The following is a 16,201-nucleotide window of genomic DNA, read 5'->3' as shown; positions in this document are numbered from 1 at the left end:
TAAAGACTCAGCGGATGGAAATTACATTTACATATCCTAAAAGACAGCAGATGGAAATTACATTTAGAGATCCTAAGGAGTCACGGGTGGAGAGTGCATCTGCAGACACAAAGACCCACGGGTGGAAATGACATTCAGCAAGAGAGCGAAAACCACCCCCTGGGCATTATGAAGAGAACCTGGCGACCATGATCTCCTTCGCCTCGTCTAATTTTGGAATCACGTAAAAGAGAGTCAGTTGAACGGGAGAAACATGTTCTGAATCCTGGACCTCGCTGTCCAATGAATCCCGGCTCACCAGCGCTTCTTCTGGTAAGATCGTAAAGTGTAAGTGACTCCCAATGTTCGATATGGACCCGAGGGCAATATCTGTCATTATCCGATATCTATACATATCGGAAAATATCGATGAGGACCCCCCGACTGAAATCGGGAGAGGAGATGAGAGAGAGAGAGAGAGAGAGAGAGAGAGAGAGAGAGAGAGAGAGAGTGGTGGGTGTGGGGTGTTGAACACCTCTGCCCCCCATGTGAATGACTCTCCTAATGTACAGATTATCCAATATAATAACCATGTTTACATGCGTCTCGGTGAAGTTAACGGCCACGGGGCAAGTATATGTAAAGTATTCAGACTTAAGAAAAAGATGTATTCAGAAGTTACGTACAAAAGTTTGGAAATAACCCCCCCCCCCCACCCCCCCCCCCCCACCCCCGGGTATCCCCCAGGACGAAAAAGAATGTCGACGTAGAAATTATTTTGTTCAAAATATAATAAGCCTATGAAATTAATTTCTCCGTTTTTTCAGATTCTTTCAACTTCTTTCGCTTCTAGAATGGTTGCCTTTTGTGTGTGTGTGTGTGTGTGTGTGTGTGTGTGTGTGTGTGTTTTTAGGCGTGTGGTGGAGGGTTTATGCCTGTCAACTACCAGGGGGTTGTAATTGAGGTCGTCAACGGCAAGTTATAGCCACTGATGGAAAAAAAAAATCTTCGACGCCTTCGTCAGGTGTTCTATACGATGATTGTAAGACCACTGGTCACACGCCCTCAGTGCATGTATACGGTCCTTGTCTTTGAGAATATACGGGGAATTAATACAGCAAGTTTTACTGGGGACCACACAGGCCTCAGCACAGAGGATCATTATTAAGGAATATTTGCATTACTATTTGCATTACATTCCACAATCTCTCTCATGCCAGTCTAAACGCTCTTACTTCCAGCTAACTCTACCCGAGGGCACTTATTTTAAACTGACTCTACTTTAGGCTCGTATTTTCAGCTAACTCTTCCTAAGGGCCAATATTTTCAGCTAACTCTACCTGAGGTCCCGTATTTTCAGCTAACTCCAGCTAAGGGCCCGTATTTTCAGCTGACTCCACAACCTTAGGGCTCGTATTTTCCAACTAGCTCTACCCAAGTCCCCCCGTATTTTGAACTGACTTTCCATAAAGGTGTGTGTAGTGGTCTGATCTACGATGACAGTGACCATAAACCAAAACTTTTGTGTTGAGGGTGGGCAACGCGTCAGCTTCCAAAGCCCAGGGCCAGAATGTCTTTCTTCTCTTTTTTTTTTTTGTTTTTAAAGACAGGAACAAACTGCTCCATTAGCATAAATTTGTAATTTTGAAAGTAAAAGTAGAGGATGGGAAGTTGGGCTCCTTTAGGGCGAGATGGTCCCGATGAACCACCGACCCTAGTCGTGGGTGACCTCGGTTACAGTACACACACACACACACACACACACACACACATTATTTTTTTCATACATACTCCCTATTTCCCGCGTTAGCGAGGTAGCGTAAACGTGACAACCGACATAACAGGTTAGAGTGTAGTAGAGTCTCGAAACAGCCGTGTTTCCTCAGTGGACCAGCAAACAGTACGGAGATGCGTCCAACCGTCAGCACACACACACACATATATATATATATATATATATATATATATATATATATATATATATATATATATATATATATACCTGAGGATAGGGGAAAAAGAATACTTCCCACGTATTCCCTGCGTATCGTAGAAGGCGACTAAAAGGGGAGGGAGCGGGGGGCTGGAAATCCTCCTCTCTCGTTTTTTTTTCTTTAATTTTCAAAAGAGGGAACAGAGAACGAGGCCAGGTGAGGATATTCCCTCAGAGGCCCAGTCCTCTGTTCTTAACGCTACCTTGCTAACGCGGGAAATGGCGAATAGTTTGAAAGAAAAAAAAAAAAAAAAAAAATATATATATATATATATATATATATATATATATATATATATATATAATATATATATATATATATATATATATATATATATATATATACCCTAGCGTAAGGTAGATGCCCAATTCATCCAGTCTAGGGGAGGCTGAACAGCTAGGTTGACTGTGGACTGAGTGCTGCAACTACGCTTCGAACCTATGCCCCCGACACCAGGTAGCCTGTAAATGCCAATCGCTATCTATCTATCTATCTATATAAATATATATATATATATATATATATATATATATATATATATATATATATATAGATAGATAGATAGATAGATAGATAGATAGATAGATAGACCAATAGATATTAAGAGGCGGGATCACGAGCAGACACAGGTGGGGTCTCTGTGCAAGGAGAGGAGGAGGAGGAGCAGCAGGAGGAGGTGACGGTGCGGTGCAGGAGGGAGGGAGGAGCCACACCCACCGCCGGCCCCCTGTAAACCCTGAGCACATCAGAGGTTTTCCAGGAAGCTGGAGACCTTGAGGCGCGGTAGGTATAGAGGCTCTTGTGGTGCACCTGTGTTTGGTTACTGGCTGGGGGACCAGCTGGGGTACTGCAGCGCATGTTACACAGGCAGATTATGTTACGTTTCTTGGACATTTTGGTTACAGAGGTAGGTGTGTGACAGACTTGTAACAGAGGAGGTTGTTATATTTAAAGAGGTGTGTTATAGACACGTTACAAGGTAGGTTGTTACAGCTAGGTGAGTTACAGATGTTATAATGCAGGTGTGTTACAGCCTTGTTAGAGGGCATGTGTGTTACAGACAAGTAACCGGGCATTATTGTTAAAGTATGTTACAGTGCCGATATGTAACAGACATGTTGGAGTTCAAGTGTATTACAGACATGTTACAGTCCAGGTGTGTTGCAGACATATTATAGTGCAAGCGTGTTACAGGTATGTAACAGTGTCAGTGTGTTACAGACATGTTATAGTCGAAGTGTGTCACAGCCATATTACAGTGCCAGTATGTTACAGCCATATTACTGTGCTGGTGTGTTACAGCCATGTTACAGTGCCAGTGTGTTACAGCCATGTTACAGTGCCAGTGTGTTACAGCCATGTTACAGTGCCAGTGTGTTACAGCCATGTTACAGTGCCTGTGTGTTACAGACGTGCCGGAGGCGAGCATCACAGTACACGGCAGCCAGGTCACGTCCAGTGAGGGAGGCTTCCTGGTGGCCGAGGGTACAGACCTGACCTTCCTGTGCTCCGTCACCGCCCACCCTCCCGCCTACAACGTCACCTGGCTCCACAACGTGAGTACACCTCCCTCCCTCACTCCCTCCTCCACAACGTGAGTACACCTCCCTCCCTCACTCCCTCAGAGTACACCTCCCTCCCTCACTCCCTCATCACTCCTCCACAACGTGAGTACACCTCCCTCCCTCACTCCCTCATCCCTCCTCAACAACGTGGGTACACCTCCCTCCCTTCCTCCTGCAAAACGTGACTACACCTCCCTCCCTCACTCCTTCACCCTCCTCCACAACGTGAGTACACCTCCCTCCAACATCTTCCTCCACAAAGTAAGTAGACCTCAACCTCCTCAAAGACGTACGTAGCTACGCCTCCCCTCCCTCAACCTTCTCCACAATGTAAGTAGGCCTGACCCCACCCCCTCACCCTCCTCCCCAATGTTGGTTTTTCTTGTGCACCAAGAACTAACTTCGATGCCAGGGGTTTGAAAGTGGTGTGTGTGTGTGTGTGTGTGTGTGTGTGTGTGTGTGTGTGTGTCTCCAGGGCAGGTGACTACAGTACCCAGGGTCTGAAGGCGTGTGTGTGTGTGTGTGTTTCCCGCAGGGTCGTGTGGTGAGCGAGGGCGGGCGTCGCTGGCGTCGGGACAACTGGTCGCTGCGGGTGTCGCCTGTGAGGCGGGCCGACGCCGGTCTCTACACCTGCCTCGCCTCCAACAGTGAGGGAGACGGCCACTCCAACGCCCTCCTCCTCCGCGTCGCACGTGAGTCCACCACAAGTGTTCAAGTATTGTTCCCCTCCTCCTCCTCCTCGTCCTCCCCCCTCCTGTGTATCACAACCTGCCCTTCCAAATTGTATCTTATATTCACATTTTTTCATTCCTCTTCGCTAATAATTTCGGTTCCCAACTGCTGCCCACACACAAGTGAGGCCTTCCTTGCCTGCTCATCTTTCCTTCCTTCCTTCCTTCCTTCCTTCCTTCGTCGTGGAAGACTCGTCTGTCTTTCCCATCACGTCTTCCATCCATCACCTCTCTAATCACCGTCATGACAACATCTCTCCTGTGTATTCCTAACCCAAGTTCGTTATCTTCCCTGCCACTTCCTCTGATCTTCCTCGAACACTTTTTTTGTAAGATTGATTAATTTTCTCAGTGACTCCTATCAGCGTCCCATTCGTTTCCGCGCTCATGCTCCCATTCTTATCGCTGATCGTGTGGGAGTGAGATGAATTACTCCTTTCCCTCGTAATGGCATGTCCTTGAATTTATTCGTCACTGTCCTTTGGTAGTGAGGAAGTCTTTCCTTACCAGATGTCTCCCCTCTCCAGCTATCCTCAACTATTGTGTTGTCCAATTTTGTCCAAGAGCACCATTATGGTCGAACCCTCTCATCTATGCACCTCATTTTCTATCGCCTTTACATCCCTCGTGAGTCCACTATCTCTGTTACCCTTTTTTTCAGTAACTTCAGACGGATATCTCTTGTTACAAATCATGTAGCAGAAACTACGAACCGAGACTTCAGCGGAGTATAAAAAGTATTGCTTCTTACACATTCAGTAGCTGCCCATAGATGTGTGTGTGTGTGTGTGTGTGTGTGTGTGTGTGTGTGTGTGTGTGTGTTACTGAAAGAGACATGCACACTGCCCCGTCTCTTAACCTTGTACCATGTCTTCACTCCCATGTACGTACGCACACATACACACCCCTAAGCCTATGCCAGATAGCCAATTACCAACCGGCACCTGCGGGAAGATGAACACCTGGGTTGGGTGTTGTCCAAGTGCCATGCCGAAGATTCGAACCCATGCGGGTCCGACCCCGGGCTGGCCGGTGGTGACTCTTGGTCATTACCGTGTGTGTGTGTGTGTGTGTGTGTGTGTGTGTGTGTGTGTGTGTGTTTTGTTGTTGTTGAACGTATTAGTTACCAATAGTCGTTAAGCCTAAACTCGAGCTAAATGGCCAACCAAAGGACTAAGAAAATTAGAGACAAAAATAAAGATAAATACCTACAAATTTTGTTGAAATTTCTAGTTCAAGTATTGGACGTGTGTGTGTGTAGATCTGACCCATATCATCTGATTGGGGGAGACATCCACATCACCAAAGCTTTCACCTCTGCCTTACAGAAAATGAAATCTTTTCACGGGGGAACCATTGAAATCCGGAGCGAACCAGATTCGTTTATATTACGGTCCTGTGTGTGACGGGCGAAGGGTGACGGTGACGCTGGTGCTCAGTGACTGGCATACACTGATGACGGGTGGGGTCGGGACCCGTCGTTAGCAAGGAGTGAAGAGTGACTGGTGATGTGCAACAGGTAGGGAGGGACTGGTGATGTGCAACAGGTAGGGAGGGACTGGTGATGTGCAACAGGTAGGGAGGGACTGGTGATGTGCAACAGGAGGGGAGTGACTGGTGTTATGCAACAGGAGGGGAGTGGCTGGTGATGTGCAACAGGAGGGGAGGGACTGGTGATGTGCAACAGGAGGGGAGTGGCTGGTGATATGCAACAGGAGGGGAGTGACTTGTGATGTGCAACATGTTGGGAGTGACTGGTAATGTGCCATAGGTAGGGGAGTGGTGGAGTTACTGTTGATTAAACAGGAATGGGTGGAGAGTGACCGCTGGAGAGTGACGGGTGGAATGGGTGGCGGTGAGTGACGGAGGGACTGACTATTTGGTAGTGACTGACGGATGAACAGTGATGCGTTCCAAGTGACTGGCGACGCTTGACGAGAGATTTTCCATGGTGATGTGGTAATTAGTGGAAAAAGACGGCTAAAGACTGACGGGTGGAAAGTGACAGATGTAGAAGGATGGGTGAAGACTGACGGGTATAAAAAGACGGGTGAAAACTGACGGATTGAGAGTAACGGATGAAGAGTGACAGGTGGTAGGTGAAGGGCGATAAATGACGGGTGAAAACTGATAAGTGGAAGGTGACGGGTGAAGACTCACTGGTGGAAAGTGACAAGACGATTGACGGGTGAAGAATGACCGGACGGAGAGAGTGACGGGTGAAGTCTGTCATGTACGGGTGACGGGTAGAGAATGATCAGTGAGGGGTGACGGGTGAAAAGTGACGGGAGCAGACGGCTGTGAGGTTCTGCGCCTTCTGTTTCCATGCCCTTGATTCACTTCAGTAACTTGTGACCGTTTCCTTATTCGTTGGTTTCCAACAAATCATTCTCATCTCATTGGTTCCTTATTTCATCGTTCTTGTTTTGTTTGAAATTTCGCCTTAACCTATCGTTCCTTAAGCCTTATTGTTTTATAATTCTTTGCCTTTCAGATGTCTGTTTGATATGTGTAAGAAAGACTGCAGTCTGAGGCGAGGCTACTGAAATTTCAGTGCAAAATTTAACCAAAGTCTGAACCTAGAATTACACTTCCTAAGCCATCTGTTTAGAACATGTTATTTCATCTGTAGTGTTTTGACACTATACATTTATTCCTTATATATATATATATATATATATATATATATATATATATATATATATATATATATATATATATATATATATCCTAGGATACATAGCAGAAAGGTTCGTTCACACTCGCTCAGAAAAAAAATCAACTTTCTTAAATCACCGAAGGAAATTATGGAGGCGAATTATTCGTTCACTGCAGAAATATTTAACATACAGTTTTCATTAACACGAATCTAAAGCATCTTTATGTATACACCACATAAATGGAGAATATTTGCTTAATACAGAGACAATTTTGTTTCCCACCAGAAAAATATGCATTAATAAAAGTGCTCGTAAACTCGGCCGTTTGGAAGCAGTTATAAACATTGCAAGTTGCCGAATCGTAATTCAAAACTCAGAATGTGTCCTACAGACACTTAACACAAAAAGTCATCACACTTTGTGGAAAAGAAAAAAAAAAATTATGTAATTAAAACCACTTCATATTTTTCATGTTCCCTGTTTGTTTTGTTTTCCCTCATAACTTGAAATTATATGTCTTGTTTTCCTTTATAAAGTAAAATTATACTTCCACGTACATATATAAACCAATTGTTAGAATGCCAGAGGTTAAGCCACACAAAAACAAATTAAGAGAAATCACAAAGCAATGTCAAATCTCTGAACTCATACGCTGTGGTGGGAGGTATCTGGCATCTTAAACCAACCCGAATGTGGGGATAGGCGGGTCATCAACCACCCCCATCCAACCTCCAACTGCCCCCACGCACAGATTAGAGGGATTACCTCCCCTCCACACACCAGGATTTGAGTTCTCGATGTTGGAACTCTTTTCTTTTTTTTTTTTTAATCAGTTCGGGTCGCGTTCCAAACCAAAGTACTAGAGTAATGTAGTTTTTCCACAATCTGTGGAACAACGGAATTCCAAAAAAACGTTTTTGTATGCTTTTCAGCGTTTTGATTAAAGAGCACGGTTGTCTGACGCTTTTCAGAAGAGTGTTTAAATGAGGGTGCAGAGATGTGGGTACAGCATCGGTGCTATTCTTTTCACAAGGGCGTCAAGATACCAGGACAGTTTCTTGCTACTTCTGATGCAGGAGCACAGGATATGTGAAGCAGGCGTCTCGTGATACTCCTTGTAGGAGGGGTGAGGCATTGTCGAGATTCGGTGCTAGAAAGAGGAGGCGTTGCCGGCGTTACGTGGTCCTCCTGCAGCAGGAGGGAGGAGGCACTGACGGGGTTCCGACGGTTAGGTGGAGACGTTCGCAAATGGCGGCTGTTCATTGCGTAGTCCTAACCCAAAAAATATTACGGTAACGGATGGCTCTAGGGTCAGTCGTGCCCTATATAGTTTATGCGTACGTAAACTATGGTTGTATGCGCCATCTAGGTTTGCGTAAGTAAACTATAGTTGTAAGTATTAGTACTGCCGCCATACAGGACAGCCCTACGTCGAAAATAACTACAGCCTAGTCTTGTGTAGCGATGCAGGTTACGCTACGCTATACATTCGTCAGTTTACCTCTCTTGATTATTACTAAGCGTTTCCTCCTGTTGATCATTCTCTCTCATTTACGATCACATTTCCAGATATTAATATTACCTTAGTGTCGTTCCTTTACCTAACATATTCCGCTGCCGATGAGAATATTCTTAAAAACCTCAGTACCTCCTTAATCATTCAGATATTCCTCATTCTAGTATATCCAGCTATGTTCTCTCGCTAACTCCTATGCATCCGTTCTCCCACCACCAGAGATATTCACGAATCCTTGAATCTGATATCCTTCTTACCCCCTGCCTGCCCGCCCTCGCCTTAACATAAAATATTCAGTTGCTTTAATATACGGTAGGACGCGAACGGCTGGCTCTACTTGGGCCCGGGCGAGAGAGAACGCGCGGGAAGCCTAGCACTATCGAGGGAGGTTAAAGGGCGGAAACTGCTGCTTCCTACACACACACACACACCTCTATTTTCTAACGATGTTAACTTTTCTGAGCCAGAGCTAAAGTCACTTTGGAGGGGGACAGCCCACGCTGATGTGTGTGTGTGGTGGTGGCTCTCAAAGGTTCTCCTCGTGAGGGACGCTTCAGTTTACATAAAGATATCCTTGGACGGATCTTTGGTTAATATAAGATTACTTCATAAAACGACGTGGCTGACAGTAAGACGACATTATATATAATGGATGGGAAATAGACCAGAGTTTATCAAGACCCCCACACAGTTCAGACAGTGACCCATCCTCCCCAAGATTTACGAAATATCCTCAAAATCCCGTAAAAAAGAAAATGTGCTCACGGATGCGTAGGGGGTCACCTCTTCCGCCGTCTTTCCAGGGGACAAGTGATCCCCTTACGCTTCTTAAAGCCCATTTCTTTTTTTTCTTTTTTACGGCCTTTTTAAGATATCACGTAAATCGCTGAAGTGCGATTTAACTGGGCTCTCAATATATACCCTCCTAGTTTCTATATATTTTTCTTGGTAGCATTTTATTGGAAGATTTTATGTTTAATACTTTCTCTTAAAATGTGAAACATTTCCTAGAATCAAGGCAATCGCAAGCCATTACCTGAACTCATAACAGTTGTCATTTATACAGTTCGAAATATTGTACAGATAATGGATGGAAAGATGAAAATATATTTCTAAATCCGTTTATACATGTTGAGAGCTTATTGGCCATTACCCGCCTTATCAACTCTGCATTAAACTATTGCAACGTAATTAATGTAGTCTGACTCTCTCTATAATTCTATATCGTTCGCAGCACCGAGTTATGATAGTAAATAAATACACTTTAATCTCATTTTTGTGCTGCGAGCTGCGTGCGAGACATGGTTATGGGGACGCTCAGTCGTAACGTAGCCTAGTCATTTGCTGCAGCAGCAACGGCCCGCCACCCCAAGTTACCAACTCGTCTTTAACGCCGCCTCTCTTGCTCGCCCTTATGGCCTCGGACCAGATCCTCGCCAGGGACTGGAGACCACCACTAAACCTACCTCCTCCTCCTCCTCCTACCTTTAAGGGTCACCTCCCTCAGTAGCATTCGAATTCCACACGCCTCGCAGGAGTGTCTCAAATGCTAATGGACAGCCACCTAAATTTTGCCAACACTCAACTTTAAGAAGAAGAAAAAAACACGTTTCGTTCTCTGAGCATCGAAAAGTAAGGTGTCGTGTCGAGATGTCATTAGAGTATTATGTATCATTAATGTTCTGAGCTTTGTATGTCTTTACCTCTTCGTCTTTGAATATCTTTAGCCTTACGTGTTTAAAGTTCCAGTCACTGGATATGATTATAGCATCAAACATCAAAGACCTGACCTGGGGATACCACAGTTCCTACATATCAAGGATCTGGACAACATAACCCCTTTGACATTAAGGACCCAACCACCACTGGACACCACAAACCACTAAGGCTAAGTAAGGGTCTTACCCACACAAAGGCATTACCAGCTCTTGGAATGTATATGACCACCAACAACTACACCAGCAGAATATGTATATATATACCTCTAAGAAACTAAGACGTGACAATAAACAGCTGTCGAGAAATTAACCTAAATATTTCTCAGGAAAATTCTCTCTCTCTCTCTCTCTCTCTCTCTCTCTCTCTCTCTCTCTCTCTCTCTCTCTCTCTCTCTCTCTCTCTCTCTCTGGGTTAATTTCGTGGGGAATCGAGGGGAGGGCCCCACGTTGTAGCTGTCGGCTTATGTTTCGCTGGATATTGCCCGCTAGGTGATCGCGGTACCGCGATGGACCGACCCCACAGGCTCCCACATTCCCAATGGATCGGATAATGAATTCAAATCAGATTGTGTGTCAATAAATAACGCTAATTCTATTGCATATATACATAAGTTGAAACATCAATTATGTTTAGTAGTATTTTATGACCATTTAGCTGGACATTCTTAGGGACAACGGAAAATCATACTTTAAATAAATCATCTTTAGAGTTGCCAGATAGCTTGAGTTTATAAGATCAAAGTTTCAGCTTATTTTCCTGGTTTCCTGACGTTTTCTTTCTTTTCTACAGAAAGTTTCAGGCAGGGATTTAACGTTGGTAAAATTTGGTGTAAGAAAATCATCCAAGTCGTCCGACTAGACACATTATATCAGTCACGTTGTCCTCGTTTTCTTTGATGGTGGAGGTGCTAGATACCGCTGCCTGTTCAGTGTTTGAGTATATTAAACATTTTCGTCGGAAACCTTACAATCATTTAACTTTATCCTCTTTAAATGAATGAATAAATGAATAAGATTAATGCAAGCAGGTGTTTACTGAAAAATGATGATAAATGAATAAGCATCTACCGGTAATATCCCCGTCATTGAATGAATAAGTGAATAAAACTAATGCAAGCAGGTATTTACTAAAAAAAAAAACAATTATAGATAAACATGTACCGTTAGAATTGAATATTGTTTGATGGATTGATCAATATATGGAAAAAGATGAAGTCAAATGTAGTCGGAAAATAAGGGACCATACGAATTCAGTCTCCTTGTTAAGCTTACCCAATCGGTCAAAGAGCATGTCAGCTTTTACCACCACTCTTGGTTCGTCGTCTTTCTTCCTCAGTCTTGTTAACCTCTCACAGTTCAATTATATCATCTGAAACTACTCGACCAGTCTGGAGTAATCCTGGCACGGTTGGTCGGTGGGCGTTCTGTTTTCAACACTGTGTGTGTCTGGTGACCTGACCCACAACCACATACATGGGCCGCTCTTACCAACAAACTGTCCCTCCATTTAACTTACGTATTTCAAACTTTTCCCCCGAATCTGTGGACTCAATTTGAACCCAACTTGGCATGATTAGTCCTTCGGTGCTGACAGCGGCGTAGGCACAGGTGGAGGGGGGGGGGGGGGAGAGCATGAGTCCCCTCCAGTTTCGAAATCTCTCCCCCCAACCAGCTATTTCTGCCAATCTGCCCACTCTGTTACCATCGGATTACACAGTCGCCATATTGTCTCCCCGACATCCCTGGACGCGCACAATACGTGAGAAATGGTAGGTTTACCGGTGGCCTTTGTACACCTCGATCGCTATCTCCAACTCCCGGTGTTGAGTTGGCTGGAAATGCAACGCCTCCCGGCTCACCGGAGTATCATTGCACGTGGGTATACACACAGCCGCCAGAGGGTCTTTGCTTTATGGTTAGCATATATTGATCACGCACTCAGTCATCCCCCCCCCCCCCCCCCGTGTTCTCTCGGCTAACATAAGAAAAAAAAAGAATTCTTTTTTTTTACGTTGTATGGTTATTCACGAAATAAGTGGGTCGAGCGATATGATATTCGTTATTCAGGTCTACGATTTTGAGCGTAAACAGATATATATGTGTGTGGGTATTTTGGAGGATTTGTGTGTGGGTGGGTGTGTGTGTGTGTGTGTGTGTGTGTGTGTGTGTGTGTGTGTGTGTGCAACAAGACCGTATCGAGGAACCTTTGGGTCAGGCAAGAAATCAGGGCTCATTTCACCCTTTGTGTCTGAGGCTGGTATAAAAGACGCGTGCCCAGACACGGGTAGATTATCCCGGACAATAAAAATCAAATAACTCAAGGGTTCTCCCGTCGTGCTCGAAGGGTTTGAAGTAAGTTTACTTGAACGACGGCGTAAACATAAAGTGGTCCACAGGTGTTGATGATAGACGATGTCACCGTCCACCAGTACCTGCCCCTAACACAGCTCATCACACAGTCCAAGCAGGTCGCAAGAGTGAGGGGGAGGGCGTCGCAGGAGTGGGCGCCTGTGTACAGATGGTTATTAGCATACACACCCACTCCTCTCCGGGGCGGATCCTGCTGGCTAATTAATTGGTTCCGTTCCGCTTGGCAACTCTCTCTCTCTCTCTCTCTCTCTCTCTCTCTCTCTCTCTCTCTCTCTCTCTCTCTCTCTCTCTCTCTCTCTCTCTCTCTCTCTTCCTCCTGACGGAGGCCCTGCTGGTGTGCGGGGCTCACGGTTGTACGGTGTGAGATGTTTCAAATGCTAATTGATTCATAATGAATCCCCCCCCCCACCCTTCCTCTCCCCTCTGGTTGGAAATCCCTTTTTACTTTTACTTACTTATTTTCGCACTACCATACTTATACGTTATAAGTGTTTGCTGTAGTGTGTCGTGGTAAGTCGGGACCCAGCTCCGTAAAAGACACCTTTGAGGCCTCGCCCCCCCCCCCCCCCGCTCAACGCTGGAGCAGCCTAAATCGACCCCTTCTTTGAATTTTACCGCAAACCCATTTAAACTTCCAGACGTAGTATCTTTTCCATCACTATTCTTCCAGGCATCTTTCCAGCCTTCCATCCAGCCCGGAAATAGTTTCCAGCCATTAAAACTTCCAGCCACAGTCGGACCTGGAGGCCAATAAACATTGTATTTATTCTCTGGCGTTGTGTTTGTCGGGTGCTCCTCGTTTACCGCACGGAGAGGGCGGGGCCCTGTGTGGAAGGAGACTTTGAGGAGTGAGTGAAGGTCTCCAAGGTTGGGAGGAGGCTCACGGGGGTTTGGAGAGGGTAAGTAATAGCTTGCTAAAGTAAAGGAGGTAATTAGGGGCAAGAGGTTATATCCGGGTGGGGGTTGTGTGTGAGGAGGCCTCTGGGACAAGATGGAGGGTGCCAAATAGGTTTCCCGAGGTAGGAGGAGGTTTACATCAGCCGGAAAAGGATAGGGAGGTCTGGGTGTCTCCAAGAGCAGGTGTCAAGGGTTCAGAAGGTTTCCGGCAGGAGGGAAGGGGTTCTCGATGATCCAGAGGTTTCCAGAGAGGGGGGTAAGGGCTTCTGCTGTAGGAGGAGAGGAAGGCTTCCTGGAAATAGGAAACTTCTTCAAACAGGAAGAGTTTGGGGGTGAAGAAGGTTTCTCAGTAAACCGGGAGATGCTTGGAAGGGGAGATGCTCAGGAGAAGGGGAGGGGATCTTAGAGCTTGCGATTACCGAGAGGGAAAGGAGTTTACGGGTTCCAGTAATGGAAGGGGTTCCAAGTGATAGGGAAGGAATTCAGGAAGGTGGTGACAAGATTCCAAGATAGGGATGGGTAGTCATGGAGTGAAGTGAGTCCTGGAAAAGGGGAAGGAAAGTTTCCAGAGTTAGAGAAGTTTCGAGGTGAGGGAAGATTTCTAAAGTGCAAGTGCCGCTTTCCAGGAGAAGGAGAAGAAGGAAGACCCTGGAGAGGCATGACGCGTTTCCAGGCTAGAGTGAGTTCCCGAAGTAGGGGAGGTGCTGACTTCCCGAGGTTAGAATGGATTTCTGAGAAGTGGAGGAGGTTTCTAAGGATGTGAAAGGCGTTCGGGTCAGGAGGCTTCTGTAAGGAGAGATTCCTCAATAGGAGAGGAGGTTTTCCGGAGGCGTAAGAGCTGATTGCTGACCTGAAGCTTCGTTTAGAGTCGAACTGTCGAAGTTTCGAGAGACATTCCCGCAGAAGCGAAGCCTCAGTTCAAAAGCGGCAAACCCTAACCCTAGAGTATCAAATTCTAATTCTGTAACGACGTGATGGAACGTTCTAATTCTCTGGTATAATTCTCTGGTAGTCTTAATCCTGGAGCATGGGTGATCGTGTCAAGGCAGAGTCGCATTTGCGAAGTCTCATCGTGAAGAAGAGTGTGATATTCCGAGGTTAAAGGGGTTTTACTAAGAGATAAAGAGGGTCTAATTGTGAAATAGTCAAGTGAATCTAATCATGCAGTTCCGTGGTACCTAATTTTGATGTTGGAACAACATCAAAATTAAGCGCAATAACGGGTCTAATTCTAAAGCAGGGATGGGTCTAATTCTAAAGCAGACGTGGGTCTAATTCAAACGTAGTAGTTCGTCGAATTCTGAAGCGACAGTGGGTCTAATTCTGAAGCGACCGCGGGTCTAATCCTTAAGTAACTGTGGGTCTAATTCTGAAGTAAAAGACTTACCAAATCCTCAAACGTCAGAGATTTTCAGTTGGACGTGAAAGAGAAGGTAATTACGAGACAGATAAAAGGCCTCGGTGTCAAATGGCCTGAGAGTTTAATTCCGAAGCTACGGTGAGTGTTATTCGAAACTGGAAATGAGTCTAATTATGAAACAGTAGCGACCCTAATGTTAAAGAAAGGCAACGTGACTAGTTCTAGAAAAAGAAAAGCGTGTTCGACTTAAAACCGAATCGAACTTGGTTAGCACCAAACGAGGCTAATTCTGAAGCAGCAGATATGGGTTTAATTCTTCAGTGCCACAAAATATAATTCAAAGGATGAAAAGTTTAATCTTCGTGTGACACAGAGACTAATTCTACAATTTCAAAAAGGCTTCCCCTACTGTGGCCCTGGGTTTAATTTCAAATAAGTAGTGCGTCTGATTCGAAAGAAGCAATATATCTGATTCTAAACTAGTTTTTTTTGGTCTAATTCTTAGAAGGCAGTTTACTATAACAAAACCTCGGTGGGTCTGATTCTCAAGCGTCAAAAATCTAAATCAAAAGTAGGGGTTATTACCTAGGAGGAAGGGTCTGAATACGACTGGACAGCGGGTATAATCCTCAGGTAACAGCGAGTTCGATTCAGCAATGATTCGCCAGACAGTAAGCCTAGTTTAACCTGGCATTTCTTCTAATTCAGGCACCAGAACTGTTGCCCCAGCTCATGGTAATTATGTTAAGCCATTACGTTCAAGGGGAACTAATTACCCACCCATACTGGTTACTAATTACCATCCTCGAATAAGTTGATTAGTTCACACTCGAGAAGTTGAATTTCTTATACAAGGGTTAACCACATCGTACCAAAATAGGTTTAAGATGTCACACTTAAAGTTGTTTTAAGTTGACGGTGGGGAATATCTTTATATAAGAGAAGTTTACTTGTGGTAATTTAGGGATTATTAGTCATTTCTGAGACTAATTAGGTTCATGAAGGCGCTCCGATATGATATGATAAAGGTTCTGATCCTCCGATATAATACAATACGTTGATCCTCTGATAAGTAAGATACAATAAGGTTCTGATCCTGTGCTCACCTGCGTTCCACCTTTCGTTCTCTATTGTAATCAGAGGTTTCGCTTCTTATACTCCAGGAGTTCAATTAAACCTACTCACGGGTTTCTTATACCTAAGGGGTTCAACGGCATTAAGATGTTTTAATATCATACCTAAGGGGGTTACAGGGAGTATTTAAAGGTTCCTAATATCATATCTAAGGGGTTCAGATGGATATTCCTATGTTTCTATTGTCATACTTAAGGGGTTCGATTGTATACAAAGGTTTCAAGTATCATATCTATGGGTTTCAGGATATTCAAGGGATTCTGATATACCTAAATGG

The 16,201-nt window shown here is 44.8% G+C and overlaps 2 protein-coding genes across 6 annotated transcripts in view; one reads left to right on the top strand and one right to left on the bottom strand.

The window, feature by feature from the left end:
* Positions 1–16,201, bottom strand: part of LOC139750180 (protein ABHD18) — a 429,672-nt gene that overhangs the window by 199,482 nt on the left and 213,989 nt on the right. The window lies entirely within an intron of this gene.
* Positions 1–16,201, top strand: part of LOC139750253 (uncharacterized) — a 427,080-nt gene that overhangs the window by 401,674 nt on the left and 9,205 nt on the right. The window contains exons 8-9 of the mRNA XM_071664832.1: positions 3,384–3,529; positions 4,074–4,230. Coding sequence (XP_071520933.1) covers positions 3,384–3,529; positions 4,074–4,230 — 303 coding nt within the window. The remainder of the gene's footprint in view (positions 1–3,383; positions 3,530–4,073; positions 4,231–16,201) is intronic.

The sequence above is a fragment of the Panulirus ornatus genome, chromosome 1 (genome assembly GCF_036320965.1).
Source record: "Panulirus ornatus isolate Po-2019 chromosome 1, ASM3632096v1, whole genome shotgun sequence".
Lineage (NCBI taxonomy): Eukaryota > Metazoa > Arthropoda > Malacostraca > Decapoda > Palinuridae > Panulirus > Panulirus ornatus.
Note: the sequence above shows the minus strand (reverse complement) of the source record. Positions and strands in the feature narration are given on the sequence as shown.